Source organism: Amblyraja radiata, chromosome 21 (assembly GCF_010909765.2).
Source record: "Amblyraja radiata isolate CabotCenter1 chromosome 21, sAmbRad1.1.pri, whole genome shotgun sequence".
NCBI classification, from domain to species: Eukaryota; Metazoa; Chordata; class Chondrichthyes; order Rajiformes; family Rajidae; genus Amblyraja; species Amblyraja radiata.
The window spans coordinates 21487680-21511142 of record NC_045976.1 but is presented as its reverse complement, the minus strand read 5'-3'; the positions used below and the strand labels follow the sequence as shown (position 1 = coordinate 21511142).

At 42.3% G+C, this 23463-nt stretch overlaps 1 protein-coding gene across 4 annotated transcripts in view; it reads right to left on the bottom strand.

The window, feature by feature from the left end:
• The window catches only part of tafa5 (TAFA chemokine like family member 5), a 716074-nt gene that overhangs the window by 545762 nt on the left and 146849 nt on the right, over positions 1-23463 (bottom strand). The window contains exon 1 of one of the 4 annotated variants that reach the window (XM_033039764.1): positions 10021-10411. The exons of the other annotated variants lie outside the window; for them this stretch is intronic. Within the exon in view, the coding sequence (XP_032895655.1) occupies positions 10021-10111 (91 nt within the window). The 5' untranslated portion in view covers positions 10112-10411. Of the gene's footprint in view, positions 1-10020; positions 10412-23463 lie in introns of those variants that run through there. 4 annotated transcript variants of the gene reach the window in all.

Genomic DNA, 23463 nt, shown 5'->3' with positions numbered 1-23463 from the left:
ACAAATTAACCTTTTGGACCGGTCTTCCCTGACAGGATCGCCTCAAAAGTCTTACTAAAATTCATGCAAATCACGTCTACTGCTCCGCCTTCATCAATTTTCTTTATTACCTTCTCAAGAAACTCAGATTTGTAAGACATGATCTCTCTTGCACAAAACCATGCCATCTCCTCCTAATCAATCTTTGCCTTTCTAAGTGAACATAAATCCTGTCCCTCAGAATCTTCACCGTACCACTGATTCAAGGTCTACGGTTTCCAGGCTTGTCTCTACTGCCCATTATAAACAAGGGGATAACATTATCTACCCTTCAGTGTTCTGGTATCTCTCCTGTGACTAACAAAGATGCTAACCTTTCAGTCAGGGGCCACAGCAATGTCATCTGTTGCTTCCGTCAGCAAGCTGGGGTAAAGCTGGTCAGGCTCTGGGGATTTATGAGCCCCCATGTGCGCCAACGTCTCAAATGCTTCTTCCTTCCTGAGACAGATGTGAGCTGGAATATCAGCACACCCTCTCTTAACTCTGAAGCCTTCACATCCTTCCCCCTGATGAATTCCAACAGATTATGTGGAACCATGGTCCCTTCATTGTATTACAACCAGCTACAGGTCCACCACCGATTTTCCGACACCATTGTTTCCAGGGCCTTGCCAGATTATCCATTTTGCCGGCCCAACAGAGGTCTCAATATAATAATACAGCAATAAACCTCTGACCTACTAGTTATATCCCTCCCGTGTCTCTAAAGCACAATGGACAGCTAAAAACTTAAACAAATCAAATATTAAATGTAAATTAAGTTTGCTTATGCTTGACACCTTGAATGTCACTTAGACCTTGCTTAGAACCAATAGCTAGGCTTGATGTAAGCAAAATTAGCTTAGAATTGCACAAAACCGAGGGGTCATCACCAACAATTGCAGATGAAAACAAATAACTCATTCAGGACAGAGGGACATGTCCCGAAAGAGCACACGCCACAGACGATGCCATCTGTGGCCACCCATGGAATTTCAAGTACGCTCTCGTAATTTTGTCCAAATTAAAGGAGGTGCCGGACCATCAGTTGTTTGAAAATTGGTGGTTGACCTGTATTTTCGGGAGATCCTGCCTTCTATTGGTCAGAAGAAATTTACTTCCAAGTCATCGGCAAATTAAATTGCCCTTTGGTATTATCAAAACCATGACCGCAAATACAAATATGATCATTAAGATAGCACTTTAGGCAACCTCAGAACATCTCAAAGCTCTTTACAATCCAGTGGAAACACTGTTGTAAGTGGAAAACATTTCAGGGAAACGTAACTGCACAACAAGCTTCCACAAATGGAAATGACTAGATGATAGTGAGATAATTCTTGCTCCTAGACACCGGAAAGTAATCTTTCTCTACTCCGAAACAGAATTGTGGAATATTCTATCTCCACCCACAGGGAAGAGGGGAGTTAAAAGGTAAAAAGTCGCAGCCAAATGCTGCTCCCTCTCAGCTGAAGAATCCAAGAAGACTCTTCAGCAACAAACTTCAGATGCAGAGTTTCACAACCAAGTTATGGATTCACAAGTTATAGGAGTAGAATTAGGCCATTTGCCCATCGAGCCTACTCCGCCGTTCAATCATGGCTGATCTCTGCCTCCTAATCCCATTTTCCTGCTTTCTCCCCATAACCCTTGACACCCATTCTAACCAACAAGCCTTAATTCTGGATTATTTGAAAACTGGAATCAAAGGCAAGTTTAAGCAGCTGAAAGCTCCATCCAACAAAATTAACCTCATATAGTATAGTATGAACATTCAATGATGTACATGCTTTACAAAAAGGAAATCATATTTTATTACTAGCATTAACAGGTTCGGAACCTTAGCGTTTTTGTTATGATGGAGATGCGAGATATTGAGAGCATGGAGCAGGCTCCAATTAACCATAAGCAAAAAGCCTCACACAGAGTTTCTTTGCCACATTATTGCTGACGACTATGATCTGCCCAAGGGTTTCTGGGATCATGCTACATTGAACTGGGACCACGCTGCCACAAACCTTCAACAACTAAAATATTTATCAGTTGTTAGAACCACTGGACTAAATTGGTAACTTAATTAGCACCCGAATCAATGCACATGGCAGTACCAGTGAGTTTTTGGCAAAAGCCTGTGTTTGGCCAAGCTTGCTTGTCGAGTGCAATGCCCCATTTACACCAATGCAGCAAATTTGCATTTACTATGAAGTTGCAAAACAATCATAGCAACTAGCCAATTATAATTAATGGTGTACAAGAGACAAAGGCATTTCCAGGCTCACTCAGAGCTTAAATTATAGAACTGATTATTTTTCTTTCAAACCTGCCAGAATTAAATTTTCAGCTGATCACTTCAGACAGGAAACTCAGGCTTGTTAAAGCAAATTAATTCCCCCCCATCCAAGACAAAATAGAAAATACTCACAGAATCATGCAGAATTACAACAGGTCAAAGGCCACAAACAAGTAGGGAAGGAAAATGGGGGAAATAAAGTAATTAACTTGATGATACGTGCAAACTGGCAGTTTTCCTAATTTGCCAGTGTTGCAGAGTACTATCGGAGTGCCAGATTGGTAACTAGGAATGTTGAATTCCAGATTGGGAAACAATTTGTGCAAATAAAATTTGGGTTTGCAAATTGGGAGCATCAGATCAGTCAGGGATGCACTGCTGTTGAAACTCTACTGAGATTGAAATGGACAAAAATAATACTGCAAGTATTGTGGAGAAAACTAATCTCTTTCCAGTGGGAATGGTTATTTGAGAACAGTCACATGGATGCTGCAGTAATAACTCAGGAAGAGAAGGAAGTGAGGAAAAAAACTAAAAATGTTATTCTGCTCAGAACCAAAAATAAATAGCTTACATTTCTCTTAACTTGCTGCTAGGGGACATGGTTTGTTATTTATTTTGTGATTTCATCCAAAAGCTAACAAACAAGTTTGATTTCAATTAGTAAATGCACGTTTTCCATCCAATACTTCCCGTGGAAAGGTCATCCAACTCAATATTTATCTTATTTCATTCTTTTTAACATCTTTAAGTTTGTTATCAAGGTGAAAAACCCCAACCCTCACTGCCGCAAGTCAATCCTTGGGTTAAATACTCTGCAATAATTGTTTTTATTGAAAATGATTAGTCACTTCACAAATTAAATATGCTACAACTTTGAAAAACAATATTTGAATTGCACATATTCTAATTTAAATGCAGAATATATACAAATAACATGTTCTTCAGTCAGAGATATGTTTACTATTTTCTTCAGAGCACCACTTGTCTTCAGTATTCAATCTCTCTCTCATTGTAGGTGCAGTTTAACAAACATATCTAAAGCCACAGTTAACAATGTTAACTGCAGCTTAAACGCTGAAACAATATTGCTGCTACTTTAAGGTCACCCATTTGAAACCAAGGGTTCAATAATTACGTTCTTTTTTGCTCGCTTTGACAGGATCTGGCAAACAGAAGCGTGAAGTTACTAATCAGCAACCTCTGCAAATCACAGCTGAATGCTTTTAAAAAAAAAAAAAATACCAAAATGTAAAGAAAGTGATTGCGGACTAGGTCTGAGGATTAGCTATGCAAGCATTTGCAACACAACTTTTTGAAGAAAGTCCTGACTATGAAAAAGTTACACTGCAGGAATCCTATTTTCTCTGCCTTGAAATATAAGATCTGCAACAAAAAAAGAGTATACTTTAGCAGTTCTTTCCCACTCATTCAAGAACAAAGGTGGATTGTTGCACAATTGTGCTCAGCTTTACAGTTTGATTCAGCACAGTGGTCTGGTGACAACGCAAAGTAAAATATGAGCAGAGAAGAAATAGAGAGGCATGAATGGATGAGGCAGGACATCCATTTAGGATAAGAACTCACAAAGCGTGTCACACGTTTTTCTCCCATTTTAAAAAATTTCAATACATAGACACTAAATGCTGGAGTAACTCAGTGGGTTAGCCAGCATCTCTGGAGAAAGAGGATGGGTGATGTTTTGGGTCGGGACCCTTCTTCAGATTTGCAACCATTTCAATATTTTATTCTCCTCGTTTCTCTATTGTTAAAGGGATACCTCTACCACCACAGTGTAAAAGAGATACCTCGACCACACATTTGCTCTCAACAAAATTTTTTTTTTTTGTTGCGACGACAGTTTGTGTTCAATGCTCTTTTTTATTGCATTGTGATTGTCCAACACCAACGCATCAAGCCTGGTGTTACTTGTCACATTGAAATCAAACAAATTTCGGACATTTCTGACCAATTCATGCTTAATGATTCAAATTTATTGGCTGTGTGCCTTATATTATGTCACATTAAATTTTTGAAGCTAAATTTTATTTATTAACAAAGCAAGTCAGTTCTTCGATTGGTCATGTGCAGCTCTGATAGCATAAATTGGAATCTGCTTTCAGACCCCCGAAGCTGTAACTTGTTTTTAGATCACAATTAACCAGTTGAGAATCAGTGGTTCAACTGCAGTTTCTGGAGATGGTCCAAATAAGTGAATGAATTTAGTTTCAAAGTATTCAAAGGTTTTTATTAGTCACATTCACATACACCGAGGTGTAATGAAGTGAAATGTTTTTTGCCATTTTGCAGTACACAAAAGAATACAGACATAACACCAATGAGAGTCTTAAACACAAAGAACATCCCCCCACAATGGCTCCCACCATGAGGGAAGGCACAAAGTCCAGTCCCCAACCCCAGTTCACCCATAGTCGGGCCTATTGAGGCCTCCACAGTTGCCTCTACGGAGGCCGGATGTTCCTGGCCGTTCTCACTGGGTGGTGGTGCTCCGGCGTCGGGAGAGTCCTCACAGCGGCATGGGAACCCTGGAACGGCCGCCTCCGTATTGGAGGCTGCGGCTTCCGAAGCCGACAAGGCCGCGCCGGATGGAGTTCCACAACTGGCGATCTCGTCGCGAGATCCCAGGCTCCCGGTGTAAAGTTCCGCGCCGCCGCCCGCTCCGCAGTCCCGCAGCTCCGCGATGTTTTACCCGGCGGTCTCAGCTCACCAGAGCTCCAGCGCAGCGACCCAGGCAAGGAATCGCCCGCTCCACGATAGCGCTCCAGCGCTGTGCCGCCGCCGAAGCCGAGGTTCTGGCGGTCCGCGACAGGAAACGCCGCTCCAGGCCCGCTGGTAGGCTGCGAGGACGGGTCGAAGCTGCAGCCCGGAGAAAAGCTGCCTCTCCGACCAGGTAGGGACCCTGAAAGGCAGTTTCCCCCTTCCCCCCCCCCCCCCCCCCGCCACACACAAAAAAGTCTAGACCTCCAAACAAAACACTTTAACTAACTAAAAATAAAAATAAAACGGTGAAAAGACAGACAACTACTGGCAGGGCAGCCGCGCACAGGATAGCGCCTCCTCTTATATCGTCAATAATTGCAGACACCTTCAATGCACCTTCGAACTACAAAGTGCAAAATTTAAAATCAAGGAAATGCATGATTTCCTTACCATGACAACAGTCTTTGCGATACAAAAATCCACACTGCCCCCCATTTTCTCCTCATCCAGGAACATGTACAGCAGTGTCTCTCAGGGTCTTACAGGGTGTATCTAATAACAGTTACTAGGAGGGGGTCAATATGAAGCTCTTTGCTGGATATTATTAAAGCATTGCACATTTTTGGTTGTATTTGTATCAGGCATGTTTTAATTCCACCATTTTTGTTCATCTTGCTCGCAACGCAAATTCTCATTGAACGCTCAAGTCAGACATTGCCTGAACCTCTGATAACATTAGATCTATGACAAGTTGTGGAATGGCGCATATAAACACACTCCATAAACCAGAACTTGTATTTTCAACCAGCCTTTTCAGAACAATGATCACTATTGCAACATTCCAATTCTAGGTAGGCACCACACACCTAAAATTCTTTTGAGAATTGTAATGGTTTAGAAGGAAATTGCCTTATTATTTACTCCATTAATGAAGGAGGAAAATATCTCACATATTTATTTTAAACCAGCTTGCTAACTAGTCAAGCCACCTTCACAGATTTAGGGAAATACAGCCCTAGTTTCCCTTTCCTCACCCCTTCTAACACTGGAACAATGGATTCCTACTGCCTCTTTGCATTACCACCAAAACATATCACTTCACACATTATGTAAAATTTCATTACACTTTTTTCTGTTTTATCATATATTCTCCACAAAAGTTGACCATATTTCTGAGTTCTCTTTATACCTTTTTTTTTAAACCCAAGTCGCATGTATTTACATTGAGCCCTGAGGAACATGACTGTCTTTCAAGAGAGAGTTAGATTTAGCTCTTAGGGCTGAGGGAATCAAGGGATATGGGGAAATAGCCAGAACGGGGTACTGATTTTGGATGATCAGCCATGATCACATTGAATGACGGTGCTGAGTCGAATGGTCGTATGGCCTACTCCTGAACCTATTTTCTATGTTTCTATGTATCCTCATATTTCTGACTATTAGCCAATCTTTTTCCGTGGCCGCCATCTCTTCAACTCGAGAGGCTTTAATCATTTTTGTCCAATTCTAAATTTTAGCCTTATATTTAAACATCACATTTGTGATTGTCCTTGTAACAACATTCCTCTGAAGCCACAAACCCTGTCTCGGTACATAGCTATTTTACATCACAGAGAACCTTGCAGTTAATTGTCCAAACACCACACTACAAAACTCCCTCGCTCGACTTTTCCCTCATCGACTAAGATCCTCTTTCAAACTCATCCACTTGAGCAGACTTTTCTTTTTGACAATTCTATTGTTTGATAAAGAAACACATTTTAGGATTCGCTTAAAAAATGTTTAAACTGGCAGGAAAGTAAAATTTTCAAATTTCTCAGAATATACCCTTTTGATGTCCTCTTATGCTGAAAGTGATTATGAAATTCCCTTAATTACGCCAAGGAAATTCTTAATTATGCCAAAGAACTTATGACGGCAACAAATATGTGGCTTTAAGATGTGCATTTTCAGAGAAGGACTCGAAACAATTTGTTCAGTAATACATATGAATGTTCCAAGTTGCTTTAGTTTTCTATTCAATAAGCTAGACTGCATCTATAGTTGCTCCCATTTCCATAATTTAAATTCAGTCTCAAGTTTTTAGTTCCGAGGGAAAATTAATATCGTTAAAATCAAACATTATACATTGGAAGCTGTTTATTAAATATTGTTTTTTTCAATAACCATACACCCGAGGTATGTCATACAATTTCCTACTCAAATAAAGAGAAACAACTTACAACAATCATATTTAGAAATAAATTTTGAATGTAATGAACTCAAGATATTGACTCTTCTGAAGAAGGGTCTCGACCCGAAACGTCACCCATTCCTTCTCTCCAGAGATGCTGCCTGTCCCATTGAGTTACTCCAGCTTTTTTATGTCTATCTTTGGTTTAAACCAGCATCTGCAGTTCCTTCCTACACATATTCTGAAGTAATTCGACATTTACTTACTTGACTGTGGATAACCAGTGTTATCATTCATAATTTAAAGAGTATGATTCATTCATGAAAATTACTGTGTTTCAAGAGCTAATACAATTTAAGCAGAATCCCTTATACATTTGCATTTAGGATTAGGATTACCAAAAACGTATTACAAAGTATTGTGCAAGAACAGAATATCCAGAGTCAAGGCAACTGAGACACAGATTTCATTCTGCATATTGGGGCAACTTAATTGAGACAGGAAACCAGAGGCACTCACAATTTAATTAAAGAATGCCTTGGCTGATAAATAGTACAAGATCAGTTGAGCATTACAGTGCTTGAAGCATTATGAGAAGTAAATTAATTTACTTAAAGTACACCTAATTAAAAATAATGAAGAATGTTTATAATAATAGGTTCAGAACCTGTGGATCAGATATTTTGAAAACACAATGCAGTGTTCTGAAGAGCTTGGTATTTTGGAAGAGCCCTTCTATTGAGGAGCCTTTTGCCTGAAACTAGCAACAGCTCTGAACCATATAATCTGATGGAAGTAAAGATTCTAGTGAACTATCACTTCCCCGTCAGGGACTACAGGCATGCATGGTTCAAGTCAGTTATACGCAGTAATTTACTGGAAAACAAAATTAGAACCCATCTGTTAAATAATTATATATTCAATATGCAGCTACACAAAAGTGCAAGAAAATCAATTACTAGGTTTTAATAATGAAAAATAGACAGATACAAAATAAAATAAATCCCTCATTATTACAAGTAAAACTTAAATATCACTGACAAATTAAGGAAAACAACACCTAGGGAATAAATTCAATCAGGAGTTAGATACTAAATTATCTTAGGGGTTAGATCTCCATGCTTTAGAGAAATACCCAAGTATCCATTGCAGCTGACTTTTTAAAATGTTTAATTTAACTTAATCTGTAACATAAACCATTCATCCTTTGGGTATGTTCTGTAAAAAAATATTCTATTCATTGTAACTGACTCAATTACAACTATTTTTGCCACGTCCTAGTCTACAAGTGAGTGCCAGTCGCTGGCTGCATGCTCCATAGACGGACAAACACCTGAAACTCTTTCCTGGTAGATTTCTCCATCGTTTCTGTACTATCAAACACTATCTGCGAGTCGTCCCTTCGCTCCCGACTAGTAGCGTGAAACGAGTTATAACGCCCTACAGTCTACTCTCACAGAATAAGAGTTCACAGTGTAAATGGACGAAATGGACCCTTTGCCAATGTAGGGTGAATTAACTGATTTCACCACTTTACAATCAATGTGAATTGACAAATCCTCAATTTAAATCGTGAACTTTGTGAAAATCCGAGCGAGATTTACCCTGAAACAAAAGTAATCTTAAAAAAAAGTTATGTGCGAATCGCTAAAATAAAGAGCGTTCTGAATGCTCGCCCAATCTGCCCAATAATGATGGTTGTGTGGGACTTTATTCACTTTCAGAAGAGACAGTTCCACTCAGATAAAATAAATCAACCCATTTTCTGAAGTGGCCTGGACCGTGCTTCAGATGGATGCAATTCCCACGCTGGCGCGCTTGCTGTTGAAGTAGGCGCGGGTTAACGTTTTCGCAAACAGACAGTTGGCGTTGAAAAGCTTCCGCCAAGCTAAGCATGCGTGTGAAGGAAATGTGCCGGCGTCGGGGGTAGAGTGGACCTGGAATGCCCGGGGATTGTGCTGGGGGTAGAATCGGGCTGGAATGCCCGGGTGTCGGGACAGAATGGGGCTGGGATGTTTTGGGGATTCTGCTGGGGCTAGTGGGGGTGAAATGCTCGCCGTTTGTGCTGGGGCAGAGGGGGCTAGGACGCCTCAGGTTTGTGCCGGGTCTGGGTGAAGCTGAAATGCCCGGGGTTAGGGGAAGGGTGACGCTGGGCTTGCCCGGGGTGTGACGGGGCTAGGGGTATAGTGGGGCTGGAATGCCCGGGTTTGAGAGCAGGGTGCCCTGGGGTTGTACCCGGGCTGGGAACAGGGTGAAGCTGGGATGCCCGGGGGCTGGGAACAGGGTGAAGCTGGGATGCCCGCTGCAAGGAGCGGAGGAGCTACATCTCCCGTTGCATGTGCGGAGTCACAGCGCCCTCCACTGAAGCTCGCTCCTGTCCTCTCCTCTACTCTTCGCTCCCCGCCTCCACCTCCAGCCCTGGAGAGGAGCAACGCGCACCCTGCCCCTTGCCTTGCCATCCTACACATTCGTGCCAGGAGACCACCCCCCTCTCCACACCGAGGTCACCTCAAGTCAATAAACATCTCCGCCGGTCAAGCTCTTATAGTCAAAGGCAGGCTGAGCCAATCACTGTAACATTCCGGAAATAAAAGCTAGAGGGCTGTAAAGCTGCCAATTCAGGAACCTGGGAGATAACTGTGGAGGTTTCTGTCTGATTTTGCCTGTAATGGTAGATTGTGTGTTCAAATATTCGGTGCAACCCACCGTCTCGCCGCATATCCGACTGTGTTTACATTGCAGTGCAACCCCAAGGCGCAAAACACAAGGAGGGAGAATGGGGGGGCAGGGTACAGGATAAGTAATTGAAACTGTTTACCTTCTTTCAAGAAGTGCGAATGGATAACGAAGAGGAGCACACAGCAGACCGCGGCTCCGGCCAAAGCCCACACGGCTTTCAGGAGCTGCATGGTGCGAAGGGATGAGTGTCTTGACAGAGAGCGTTACTCCACACCAGAGGGGAGCATGTAGACAGCTCCTGCCGCCCCCTCCGGCCCAGAGGCGGTGCGATCCTTCACTGTAGGGGCTCCGCTCAATCCATGCGGAAGGCGCCTCTCCTCTCCTCGATGCACCAGCCTCCGGACGTCCACTCACTCACTCAGACGGGACCCCCTAGCCCCTCTTCGCTCCTTCCCCCCGCCCTCTCTCCGCAATGAAAGCAGCTGCCGCTTGCTGGGCGAGGCGAGGGAGGGGGGGTGGCGGGTGCGGGGATACTTTCCCCACAGCTAGCAGGCAAGCAGGCTGCCCGTCCCGTCCCTTCCTCCCCCTTCACTTGGCCGGGGCCGGCCGGCGAGATGTGTCCCCGCTCGCTGCTTTCCACAATCTGGTACTTGGCCGCGGCTCTGCCGGACTCCGACTGCCTGCCCTGGGGCTGAGCGGAGAGCTCATGGTTTCTGGGGTGGGGGGTGGTAAAAAAAACGGGACTGCCCGTCGGACTTTTGCTCTGTCCGCCGGCGAGGGGGTTTAAAATAACTCCACGCCCGCAGCGGCGCAGCCCTCCCCCCGGTGGAGGTGCCAGCCGCCGGCCCGGCAGCCGCCCGCTCAGTCGGAGAGCCTCGGCGGCCGCCCCGCTCCCTGTTCGGGCTCAGACTCTGGATCCGACTGGTCTCCCTCCCTCCCGCTCTCTCCCCTCAGGTAGAGACTACTCGCTCTCCCGTTCTCCAGCAACCAGATCTCAAACACTGTTTTTTATCCGGGTGGGGGGTTTTTTTGTGTGGCGATCCCGGCTTATTGGTGATATTTGTAGAGCAGGGAGATTTGTCCGCTGCCTCTTCCCGCCGGGGCAGTTTCACAGGCAACCCACCGCTGACAGCGAGATGACTGCTGTTGCTGCTGTTGCTGCCGCTGCTCCGCCCCCATATCCCCGGCCAGAGCACCTTCCCATTCCCCCCTCCGGCTCGGCTCGCTTTTATATTTCAAGTCGGGATTGGGAAACGTTCAGGCAAATCCTCTCCTGGCGTCAGGTGGGACAGATGTGAGAGCGGCGGCGGCGGCTTGTGGCGAGTCTCCCTCTCTCTCCCTGCCTCCTCCACAGCTGGCCACTCCGTTTCATTCACATCAATGAGCGGCGGGACCCTCTCCCTCTCTCTGTGTCTCTCGCTGGCAGCAACACCATCATTCCACACACACCACCCTTCCGTGCCGTCGAGGTGACATCACATTATCCAGCTAGTTAAAGGGGGGTGTTAAAGACGACGGCAGGCACCGAGGAGCAGAAACTGAGTGGCTGTGAGTTATATAATTCCAGATCGTCGCGGATATCAACGAGTTAACGCATCCGCGTCGGGGACATCACCTGCCGTAATTTACCCCATTTCCAATATGTAGCACGTAAGCTTGTGTTACAAACTCCGGGACATCCAGAATAACCCCCGACGGATTAAACGGTTATCTTTGTTTTTGTTTGTTAAATGCTTCATAAGACATTTGATACATTATTATGATATACTGAGGCCAATCCATGACACTTTGTAAGCCACTTTGTAGGGTTCAATGTGTACAGACTTGGGAAGCACCATTTAGATGAGCGACATCCAATGCTTTCCCTAGTGGCAAACAAAGATTATGTTTATTCCAAGAGAATGAATTTATCCAAAAATAAATAAATGTTTTTTTTTTAATTTCAGCGTACGGCATTCCATTACCAAGTTCAACCAAAGTAAGGACTATAAAATATCAACTCCCGTTTTAGGCTTAAGTGCCCTTACAGATGGAAGAATACAGATATATTGCAGTGAAACCTTCAGACTATCAAATCAATACACCAAGAGATCAAATTACACGCAGTGTGACAGCTCGAATGAACATTCCAGCGCCCGGTGCGCTGCGACAAGGCACAGCCAGCGGATTGTCAAATGCTTTAATCAACCCGCATTCTGTTGCTGTCTGCAATATTCATTGTAACCATCGGCAAGAAGGATAAAATACATGCTGGGAATTGTGTGGGGTTTTTTTGCTCTCACCTCTGCAGAATCTTCCGCTTTTCAGTCTAGAGATTGCACGGGCGACACATTTTGGGGGCATTTCTGGCAGTACTGCTGTTACTGTGCTTCAATGTTCCATTTGGAGGCTGCCCCGTGTCCACTTACCCTGGACATAATATTTTACACTGTGTGTTCGTCGGCAGCTTCGCTCGCTCAGACTTAACAACTGACTGGTGGGTGAAATAGAAATGTCAGACTGTTTCAGCAAGTTTGGTTTAGCTTTTCTGCAGTCTCTTGTTAAAGAGACCTCAAGAAACAAGAGTTGCACTATGTGACAATAATAAACCTACATCTCCTCTCATAACGTCAGGATATCACCACGTATTTCACATAGGTTTCAAGTTGGGAAAAGGGGAAGTACAACGGGATCTGGGGGGTCCTTGTACATCCGTCTATGAAAGTAAGCATGCAGGTACAGCAGGCAGTGAAGAAAGCGAATGGCATGTTGGCCTTTATAACAAGAGGAATCGAATATAGGAGCAAAGCGGTCCTTCTGCAGTTGTACAGAGCCCTAGTGAGACCACACCTGGAGTATTGTGTGCAGTTTTGGTCCCCGAATTTGAGGAAAGACATTCTTGCTATTGAGGGAGTGCAGTGTAGGTTTACAAAGTTAATTCCCGGGATGTCAGGACTGTCATATGTTGAGAGAATGGAGCAGCTGGGCTTGTACACTGGAGTTTAGAAGGATGAGAGGGAATCTCATTGCAACATATAAGATTGTTAAGGGCTTGGACACACTAGAGGCAGGAAACATGTTCCCGATGTTGAGGGAGTCCAGAACCAGGGCCCACAGTTTACGAATAAGGAGTACGCCATTTAGAACGGAGACAAGGAAACATTTTTTCTCATGGAGAGTGGTGAGTCTGTGGAATTCTCTGCCTCAGAGGGCGGTGGAGGCAGGTTCTCTGGATGCTTTCAAAAGAGAGCTAGAAAGGGCTCTTAAAAATAGGGAAGTCAGGGGATATGGGGAGAAGGCAGGAACGGGGTACTGATTGGGGATGATCACCCATGATCACATTGAATGGCAGTGCTGGCTCGAAGAGCCAAATGGCCTACTCCTGCACCTATTGTCTATTGTCTATTGACTTTTGAAGCAACATCACCATTGAAAGATATGGGGGAAAAGCAGGAAAGGAGAACTGTTTTTGGATGATCAGCCATGATCATATTGAATGGCAGTGCTTGCTCAAAGGGCTAAATAGCCTACTCCTGCACCTATTCTCTATGTTTCTATATGGAGAGCCAGCAGTGTAAAAAACACAGACAGTAATAAGGTTACTTAACAAGTAATTGGCTTCAGTGATGTTGATTGAAAGAGAAATGTTGGCAATAAGTGTAACAAAAACGTTTTATAGAAACAACCAGACAGTTTGGATCTTTCTTAAAATAATTATCAGGATATGCACTTCACTGACAAGGCCATATTTACTGCTTACTCCTATCAGCTACAGAGAAGGTGGTGGTGAACAGATGGGTGCAGTCCCAACATTTTGGCTCAATGACAATGCATTCATATCTCATTTAAAAGGCGCTTGCTTCAACAGTAAGAGACCTAACTGTACACAGACACCTCTGGGTCTTGACTACTCACATATCTCTCTGGACTGATAATAAAAACAGTCATTTCAAAACCAGAATCCTAGCAGCTACAAATGCCCAAGGCCATTACTTATTTAAAGTCCCATTTAAGGCCACAAACCATATGTGTAATTGCTAAACTAATTTCAACATTAATGAGCCTTGAATCTGACACAAATAAAGCTTTTCCCTGATTAACATATTGCACTTCTGAATATTATTATTTGTCTAAAAGATTCTTCTAAAACAGGATGCAGAGGATATGAATGTTGAACATAACATATTGCTAATGTAGCAGTACACTTCTAAACTCAGTGATACAAACACAGAACTATCACTAGCTCTGGCAAGATACATAGTAGTATGATGCCAATGTCACTCTGGAGTTATTCACAAGAATAACTCGGTTGACACAGTGGTGCAGAGGTAGAACTGCTGCCTCCCAGCACCAAGGACTCTGGTTTGATCTTGACCTCGGATGTTGTCTGTGTGGAATTTGCACGGTCTCCCTGTGACTGCGTGGGTTTTCTCCGGGGAGTCTAGTTTAATCCCACATCACAAAAATGTGCAGGTTTGTTGGTTAATTAGCTTCTCTAAATTGCCCCCAGTGTGCAGGGAGTAGATCTGAAAGTGGAATAACATAGAACTAATGTGAATGGGTGATGATCAGAGTGAACTCGGTGCGGGTGAGGAGGCGTCTATGGTGCAAAGGAATAGGTGACGTTTCGTGTCGAGACCCTTCTTCAGACTGGTGGGTTAAAGGACCTGTTTCCATGTTGAATCTATAGAGTTTAAATATAGTGTGAAAAAGTTACATCTTACAGTGCATTCAGAAAGTATTCAGCCCCCTTAATTTTTTCACATTTTATTATGTTACAGCCTTATTTTAAAATTGATTAAATTCATTTTTTTAATCAATCTACACACAATACCCCAGAATGAAGAAGCAAAAACAGGTGTTTAGAAATTTTTGCAAAGCAATTAAATCGAAATAACTGAAATATCACATTTACATAAGTATTCAGACCCTCTGCTTTGACACTCAAAATTGAGCGTAGGTTCATCCTGTTTCCATGGATTATCATTGAGATGTTTCTGCAACTTGATTGGAGTCCACCAGTGGTAAATTAAATTGATTGGACATGATTTGGAAAGGCACACACCTGTCTATATAAGGTCCCACAGTTGACAGTGCATGTCAGAGCAAAAACTAAGCCATGAAGACAAAGGAATTGTCTGTAGACCTCCGAGACAGGATTGTGTCGAGACACAGATCTGGGGTAGGGTATAAAACAATTACTGTAGCATTGCAGGTCCCGAAGAGCACAGTGGCCTCCGTCATTCTAAAATGGAAGACATTTGGAACCACCAGGACTTTTCATAGAGCTGGCCGCCCGGCCAAATTGAGCAATCAGGGGAGAAAGGCTTTGATCAGGGAGGTGAACAAAGAAACCGATGGTCACTCTGACAGAGCTCCAGAGTTCCTCTGTGGAGATGGGAGAACCTTCCAGAAGGACAACTATATCTGCAACACTCCACCAATCAGGCCTTTATCGTAGAGTGGCCAAACGGAAGCCACTCCTTAGTAAAAGGCACGACATCCCGCTTGGAGTTTGCCAAAAGGCATGAGAAACAAGATTCTCTGGTCTGATGAAACCAAGATTGAACACTTTGGCCTGAATGCCAAGCATCATGTCTGGAGGAAACAAGGCACCACTCATCACTTGGCCAATACCATACCTACGGTGAAGCATGGTGGTGGCAGCATCATGCTGTGGGGATGTTTTTCAGTGGCAACAACTGGGAGACTAGTCAGGATTGAGGGAAAGATGAGCGGAGCAAAGTACAGAGAGATCCTTGATGAAAACCTGCTCCAAAGCATTCTGAACCTCAGACTGGGGCAGAGGTTCACCTTCCAACAGGATAACGACCCTAAGCACACAGCCAAGACCATGCAGGAGTGGCTTTGTGACAAGTCTGTGAATGTCCTTAAGTGGCCCAGCAAGAGCCCAGACTTGAACCCGATCGAACATCTCTGGAGCCTGAAAATAGCTGTGCATCGGCTCTCCCCATCCAACCTGACTGAGCTTGAGAGGATCTGCAGAGAAGAATGGGAGAAATTGCCCAAATACAGGTGTGCCAAGCTTGTAGCATCATACCCAAGAAGACTTGAGGCTATAATCACTGCCAACGGTGCCTCAATAAAGTACTGAGTAAAGGGTCTGAATGCTTATGTAAATGTGATATTTCAGTTATTTATTTTTAATTACTTTGCAAAAAATTCTAAACACCTGTTTTTGCTCTTATTGTGGGGTATTGTGTGTTGATAGGTGATAAAAAAATGAATTTAATCCATTTTAGAATAGGTGTAACATAAAATATGGAATAAGTGAAGGTGTCTGAATACCTTCTGAATGCATTGTAAGTTAATGTCTACAGCCATTGTCTGTGACAGGTTACTGATCAAATGCAGTAGCCTTTTGTGCTGTAAATTAACTTATCAGCTTCCGCTATGGAAAATGTTGATGAATAATACACCTCTGTAGGCTACTGTTTACAAGTACAATTGAAAATACATACTTTAAATGGATGGTAACTAAAAATAAGAAGACGTTGCAGTTGTGAGTATTTGATGGGAAATGATCTGAAATTCCAGCAACCTCAGCTCCAAATTATTCCTTTCTTTCTGTGCTTAAAAACCGGCACTGAAATATTTAATAAACTAAAAATACAAGGGTAACCTTCCATGGAAACTTAATATGCGTGTAAATTGGAAACCAATTAAGACCATTACGCAGAAAAAAACATTAAAATTTTCCCTTGCTTCATGATCATTTTAATAAGCCCGTGCAATTCTGGTTGTATTTTTTCCCCTTTTCATGATAGGCCTGTGTGAATCTTGTAACCGAACAAGTCTAATTCAATGGACCAGAAAGTCATGTATCAACATCAGCCAGTATGTTCTCTCTCCTTTGCTCAGCAAAGTGAATAAACTTGATTCCACCATTAAGTATTATTAAAACAATACAGATTTATTGTTTATATGCTTAAAATGCAGAACAACACCTTGATGCCATATACGACACACATAACTCATTAATCTAAGTAAAGCATACAAATCCCTGACTTTCAGTAATTTGCATTGTTCGAAAGTAATCCAATTAAAATTTGAACCATTATTTGTCACCTATCCATGTTCTCCAGAGATGCTGCCTGACCTACTGATAAACTCCAGCACTTTGTGTCCCTTTGTGTATTTAACCAGCATCTGCATTTCTTTGTTCCTACATTATTCAATGTAGTCAGGCCAGAGCATAACACCTCCATTCTCTATAGTAATGCCATTTCTCTCTCAATCCTCCAATAGTGGGATCCAAATCAGTCAAAGTGATATTGTTTACTCAAGGGATTTTTCATTTTTCATAAGATTGAAGATCCAACACGATTTTTATTCCAAACTTGGATAGAAGATAAATCTGAGGAAATGCATTGCAGTAAAATGGGGGTTTTTTTTAGCCACAAGAACATATAATTAATTGATTACAACAATATATAATTAATCGATTTTGTTGCTTTCTTCCTGTAAAGTTAATCTTCTGACATGCCCAGGAAAAATAACTCTGGGCTGCAATTAACAGGAGGTCTGATAATGATGGATGCCAGCTGGGTAAATCAATCCTTGTCTGAAATCATGTTGAAACATGACTGAAACATATGGTAAACAATTTCATCTTCATTTTCCCACTCCAATAAGCATGCCTCCCAGAGGATTTTATAGGAAGAAATAAAGAGGGATTTGTAAAAAAAAAAATCACATTTATTAAAATTTGACAAAAAGAACTTGGCAGACAAAGCCTCTGACATTAGCTGCACCATTGATACACTTCTTGATTAAAACAGCATTCTCAGCATCTGTCTCCCAACCTACCAATTCAACACTGATTACCGCTCTCCAGATTTGCCTACTGGTGATGTGTATCGCCAGCCTTAGAATCTCTCATCCATGTTTAGTTTTGTTTTAATTTTACACTCTATGATCTTTTTTATAGATCGAAACAAACATTGTAAGATAACTTGAAATGACTCTTACAAGGCCACTGAGTTGCATTCATGTCGATGAAGGCAACAGTGCATTTTTTTACATGCTGGTGGTTTATCAATACTATACAAGGGCTTGGACTTAAAAGACAATGAATCCTGGATTGACTGTCTTATTAGATCAGATAATTTACATTGTTTTTAAATGACAAAACTAAGGTTGAATTCTCAGGCTGTAAATCAAAAGTTTTAAACTCTACTAGATGATCTATTGATTATTCTTGCTTCTGGAGAATGTTGCACTGTTTAACTGCTAAAATGGGGTGGTGTTAAATTATCCTGTTCCTTTAAGATCATTTCTGGCATTTTTTTAATGTGAGCTAAATTAGAATATCTTGGGGTCAATTTGTAGCTGAAAATGGTGTTCATCAAATTGCAATTGCTTGTAAATTCCAATTCCAGATCTTGGGGGAAAAAACAGGTTATTCATAATAGAAGGAAATCACAATCTATTTTTGAAATTCTTTTTGCTCTTGAAGTCGGGTAGAATAAGGATTTCACCTGAGACCAGCTACCTGGTGGCAAATCTTGATTTGCATTGATATGAATGTTTTTTGACAATAGAAATCCAATCTAGGGGTTTGCTAAAATAAAATAAAAATAATATAAACTCTGAGCATTTAATATTCCACTTGCAATCTTAGAAACATAGAAATATAGAAAATAGGTGCAGGAGTAGGACATTCGGCCCATCAAGCCTGCACCGCCATTCAATATGATCATAGCTCATCATCCAACTCAGTATCCTGTACCTGCCTTCTCTCCATACCCCCTGATCCCTTTAGCCACAAGGGCCACATCAAACTCCCTCTTAAATATAGCCAATGAACTGGCCTCAACTACTTTCAGTGGCAGAGAATTACACAGATTCACCATTCTCTGTGTGAAAAAAAAAGTTCTCATCTCGGTCCTAAAAGTCAGTTCTCATCTCGGTTCCCCCTTATACTTAAACTGTGACCCCTTGTTCTGGACTTCCCCAACATCGGGAACAATCTTCCTGAATCTAGCCTGTCCAACCCCTTAAGAATTTTGTAAGTTTCTATAAGATCCCCCCTCAATCTTCTAAATTCTAGCGAGTACAAGCCGACTCTATCCAGTCTTTCTTCATATGAAAGTCCTGCAACCCCAGGAATCAGTCTGGTGAACCTTCTCTGTACTCCCTCTATGGCAAGAACGTCTTTCCTCTGATTAAGAGACCAAAACTGTACGCAATACTACAGGTGTGGTCTCACCAAGGCCCTGTACAACTGTAGTAGAAACTCCCTGCTCCTATACACAAATCCTTTTGCTATGAATGCTAACATACCATTCGCTTTCTTCACTGCCTGCTGCACCTGCATGCCTACTTTCAATGATTGGTGTACCATGACACCCAGGTCTCTTTTTCTAATCGGCCACCATTCAGATAATAGTCTACTTTCCTGTTCTTGCCACTAAAGTGGATAACCTCACATTTATCCACATTATACTGCATCTGCCATAGATTCGCCCACTCACCCAACCTATCCAAATATCCTAGCATCCTCCTCACAGCTAACACTGCCCCCCAGCTTCGTGTCATCCACAAATTTGGAGATGTTGCATTCAATTCCCTCGTCCAAATCATTGTAAATAGCTGGGGTCCCAGCACTGAGCCTTGCGGTACCCCACTAGTCACTACCTGCCATTCTGAAAAGGACCCGTTTACTCCTACTCTTTGCTTCCTGTCTGCCAACCAGTTCTCTATCCACATCAATATTGAACCTCCAATACCGTGTGCTTTAAGTTTGCATACTAATCTCTTATGTGGGACCTTGTCGAAAGCCTTCTGAAAGTCCAGATATAACACATCCACTGGTTCTCGCTTATCCACTCTACTAGTTACATCCTCGAAAAATTCTATAAGATTAATCAGACATGATTTACCTTTCATAAATCCATGCTGACTTTGTCCAATGATTTCACCACTTTCCAAATGTACTGCTATCCCATCTTTAATAACTGACTCTGGCATTTTCCCCACTAGCGATGTTAGACTAACTGGTCTGTAATTCCCCTTTTTATCTCTCCCTCCCTTTTTAAAAAGTGGGGTTACATTAGCTACCCTCCAATCCTCAGGAACTACTCCAGAATCTAAAGAGTTTTGAAAAATTATCACTAATGCATCCACTATTTCTGGGGCTACTTCCTTAAGCACTCTGGGATGCAGCCTATCTGGCCCTGGGGATTTATCGGCCTTTAATCCATTCAATTTACCTAACACCACTTCCCAACTAACCATCTCATTTGACCGCCGGTCTCCTGCTATTTCCGGCAGATTATTTATGTCTTCCTTAGTGAAGACAGAACCAAAGACAGAACCTTGTCAATACTTGAACAAAAAAATTGAAATGTATCAGTCTTCTCAATGCAGGTGAAACACAGAACATGAAAAGCCATTAAGAATCTCACATATTTCCATTTTGCATCTGAACACTTTATCCCTTGTCCACACAGAAGCAAATCAACTGTTTAGTAAATAATTAGGACCAATGTAAATCTGGTTACCAATTTGCAATCATTCAGTTTATACATTTTTGGCAAACTCAAAATCTACTTTCTCACCTTAATATTCACTAGAGTGGGATTTATACGTTTTTGGGGGTGGCAGTTGGTGATTAAGACTGTTTTCAAATTGACCTATGCAGTTTTGACTCTACCGTACATGGGGCTTTTCTATAAGGGAATTCCCACCCAAAAGGGATCAGAAGCAATGTGCAGAAGATTTACTATGGATGAGGGATATTAGTTTTGAAGAGAGGTTAGGTTAGAAACACTATAACTACTCTTCTTGGAAGAGAGAATGTTAAGGTTCTCTGAGCAATGAAAGGTTATGATACAAAAACTATTCCCTCTAGTGAGTGGGTTAACAACTCAAGGTCATAGGCCAAAATGCATTGGCGACAGATCTAATGGAAAGGATTTTTTTTTCAATCAGGTTGACAGTATCAAAAACCACTCTATCTGAAAATGCAATTTAAAAGGAGTTTGATAGATCCTTGAGAATGTGGAACATGCAGGATGAAAACAATAGGCGGGCGTGTGTTACAGTACATCCAAAAGGTATCATAGTTTAGATTACCTCTATCTATGCTACAGGTTTCTATAATTTTGATGTCCTGATTGGTAGATTTCTTATGTGTAGGAAGGAGCTGCAGATGCTTGTTTAAACCGAAGACAGACACAAAACGCTGAAATAACTCAGCGGGTCAGGCAGCATCTCTGGAGAAAAAGAATAGGTGACGTTTCAGGTGGAGAACCTTCTTCAGACTGAGAGTCAGTGGAAAAGGAAATGAGAGATATAGGTGGTGATTATGGAGATATAGAACACAGGAGATGCTGTAAAAGTAGCGATGGTCAAAGAGAAGATGCGTTTCCTGCTTTTGTGATAGAGGTAGTGAGGAGAATTGTGAGCAAACCATGGATTGAAACTGCAAGACGGTGGGACATAGGATTATGAAGATTTGCAGGCATGTTATGTGAATTGGGAGGGAAGGGTGGGCACCATGGACTGTAATGGGGGAAGGTGTTCAGTGATTCAGTGTTGCTGGGATTATGTTTTCCCTAGGATGGATCAGGTCATGAGGTATCTATATTAGAAAGAGTGATGGTAGTGCTGGGAGGAGGGGGGGGGGAGGAGAGGGTGGGGGGATAGGATTATGTAGGCAGGCTTGAGTCATGGGGCTAGTGGAAGCAGGACAGAAACACACACACTTCATCTGGCAACATTGCTGCAAAGGTCTTCCATCTTCCCTTCGGTCACCAAAACTTCTGAGGACCAGGAAACCCTGACAGAATCAGTTATACATATAGATACAATGAGGCATATACCCTTGTCAACATATTTAAAGAAGGGCCTGAATCAAGCAAGTTGGCTGCCCATTTCCCATTGTGCCTCCATCTCACAGTTGTTTTGTTTGAGCTTGGTTGGAATCGGTTGAAAACAGTTTAAATCAGTGCTGGGTGAATAAATGGAAGACAAATTTATGTCGACTTAGTTTAACTGGATGGTCACGAGATAAAAAACCTTTCACTTCAGCCAGCAATAAATCGGAGGTCAACAAAGGAGCCAAGAGAACAAGTCTGAATTAATTTTAACATCTCAGTGCCTCATTTTAAGGAACGGCAGGTTCAGTGCAGTTTAGTTTATTGTCACGTGTACCAAGGTACTGTGAAAAACTTTATTTTGCATGCTAACCAGCCAGCGGATAGACAATACATGATTCCAATTGAGCCATTCGCAGTGTACAGATACACTGGAATAACCTTTAGTGCAAGGTAAAGCCAGTAAAGTCTAATCAAAGATAGTCCAAGGTTCAGGACTGCTCTCTGGTTGTGGTAGGATGGTTCAGTTACCTGATAACAGCTGGGAAGAAACTGTCCCTGAATCTGGAGGTGTGTGTTTTCACACTTCTATACCTTTTGCCCGAAGGGAGAGGGGAGAAGAGGACTCATCCTTGAAGATGCTGTTGGCCTTGCTAAGGAAGCGCGAGGTATAAATGCCGTTATTGGATGGGAGGATGGTTTATGTGATGGTCTGGGCTGCATCCACAATTTGCTGCCGCATATTTTTGAATATCAGTTCTCAACCACGGGGATTTGCAACTAAAGTGAGGCAGCAACATCACAGCCATTTACAGAAGCAGGTGACTGGAGAGATTTGATAAGAGATTTCAACTTCACAACCTCATACATAGCACAAACACGATAAAGAACATGATCTAAGAGGAGTGCAGTTGCTCCTGCCTTTGCCTTTAAAATATTAACACCAGTTTAATGTATCCTGCTTCTAACTATTTGGAAAATGACCATTGAATGCATGTAGCAGCATGGTGGTAGTGGTGAACTCAGGAAATACAGCAAGTATGTTCATGAGAGAGAGCTCACTACTTTGTTTCACGCCAAAGTGCACAACCCAGTATTTTGAACTCCATAACACCTTAAAAAATAGTAAAAGTACAGCTAAATGATGGGAATATCAAACTTCATCTTTTATAGTTCCTGTCTTAAACACTATTCACTGGTCACCAACTCCATCTCTTGCCCCATTGACTATCTGAAACAGAAGCAGACTACTTGTACCTTCAATGATCATGAAGTCATAAGTGATAGGAGTCAAGTCCATCAAGTCTACTCCACCATTCAATCATGGCTGATCTATCTCTCCCTCCTAACCGCATTCTCCTGCCTTCTCCCCAAAACCTCTGACACCTCTACAGAACTGTGCCTTTGCTCACACTGCCTATAATCACCTCTATAAGCTAAGTCAGCTTTGTTCCTGCACAACTCATCTGCTGCTGAGACCTTTATCCATATCTTCTTTTACCTCCAATGCATTGCTGGTTGATTTCCTTCATCAAACTCCCAGCATATTTGAGGTCTTTCAAAACTCGGCTGCACAGATCGTTCGTCACTTCAGCTCCCTTTACCCAAAACCTTTTGTGTTCATGGATCTACATTGGATCTTGGTAAAGCAATTGCTTGATTCCAAAATTCTCTTTTACATTTTTAAATGTCTCCTTGGTCTTACTGCCATCTCTCTTTTTAACCTGCCCTCCTCCAATTATTTTTTTCCCTCTCAAATA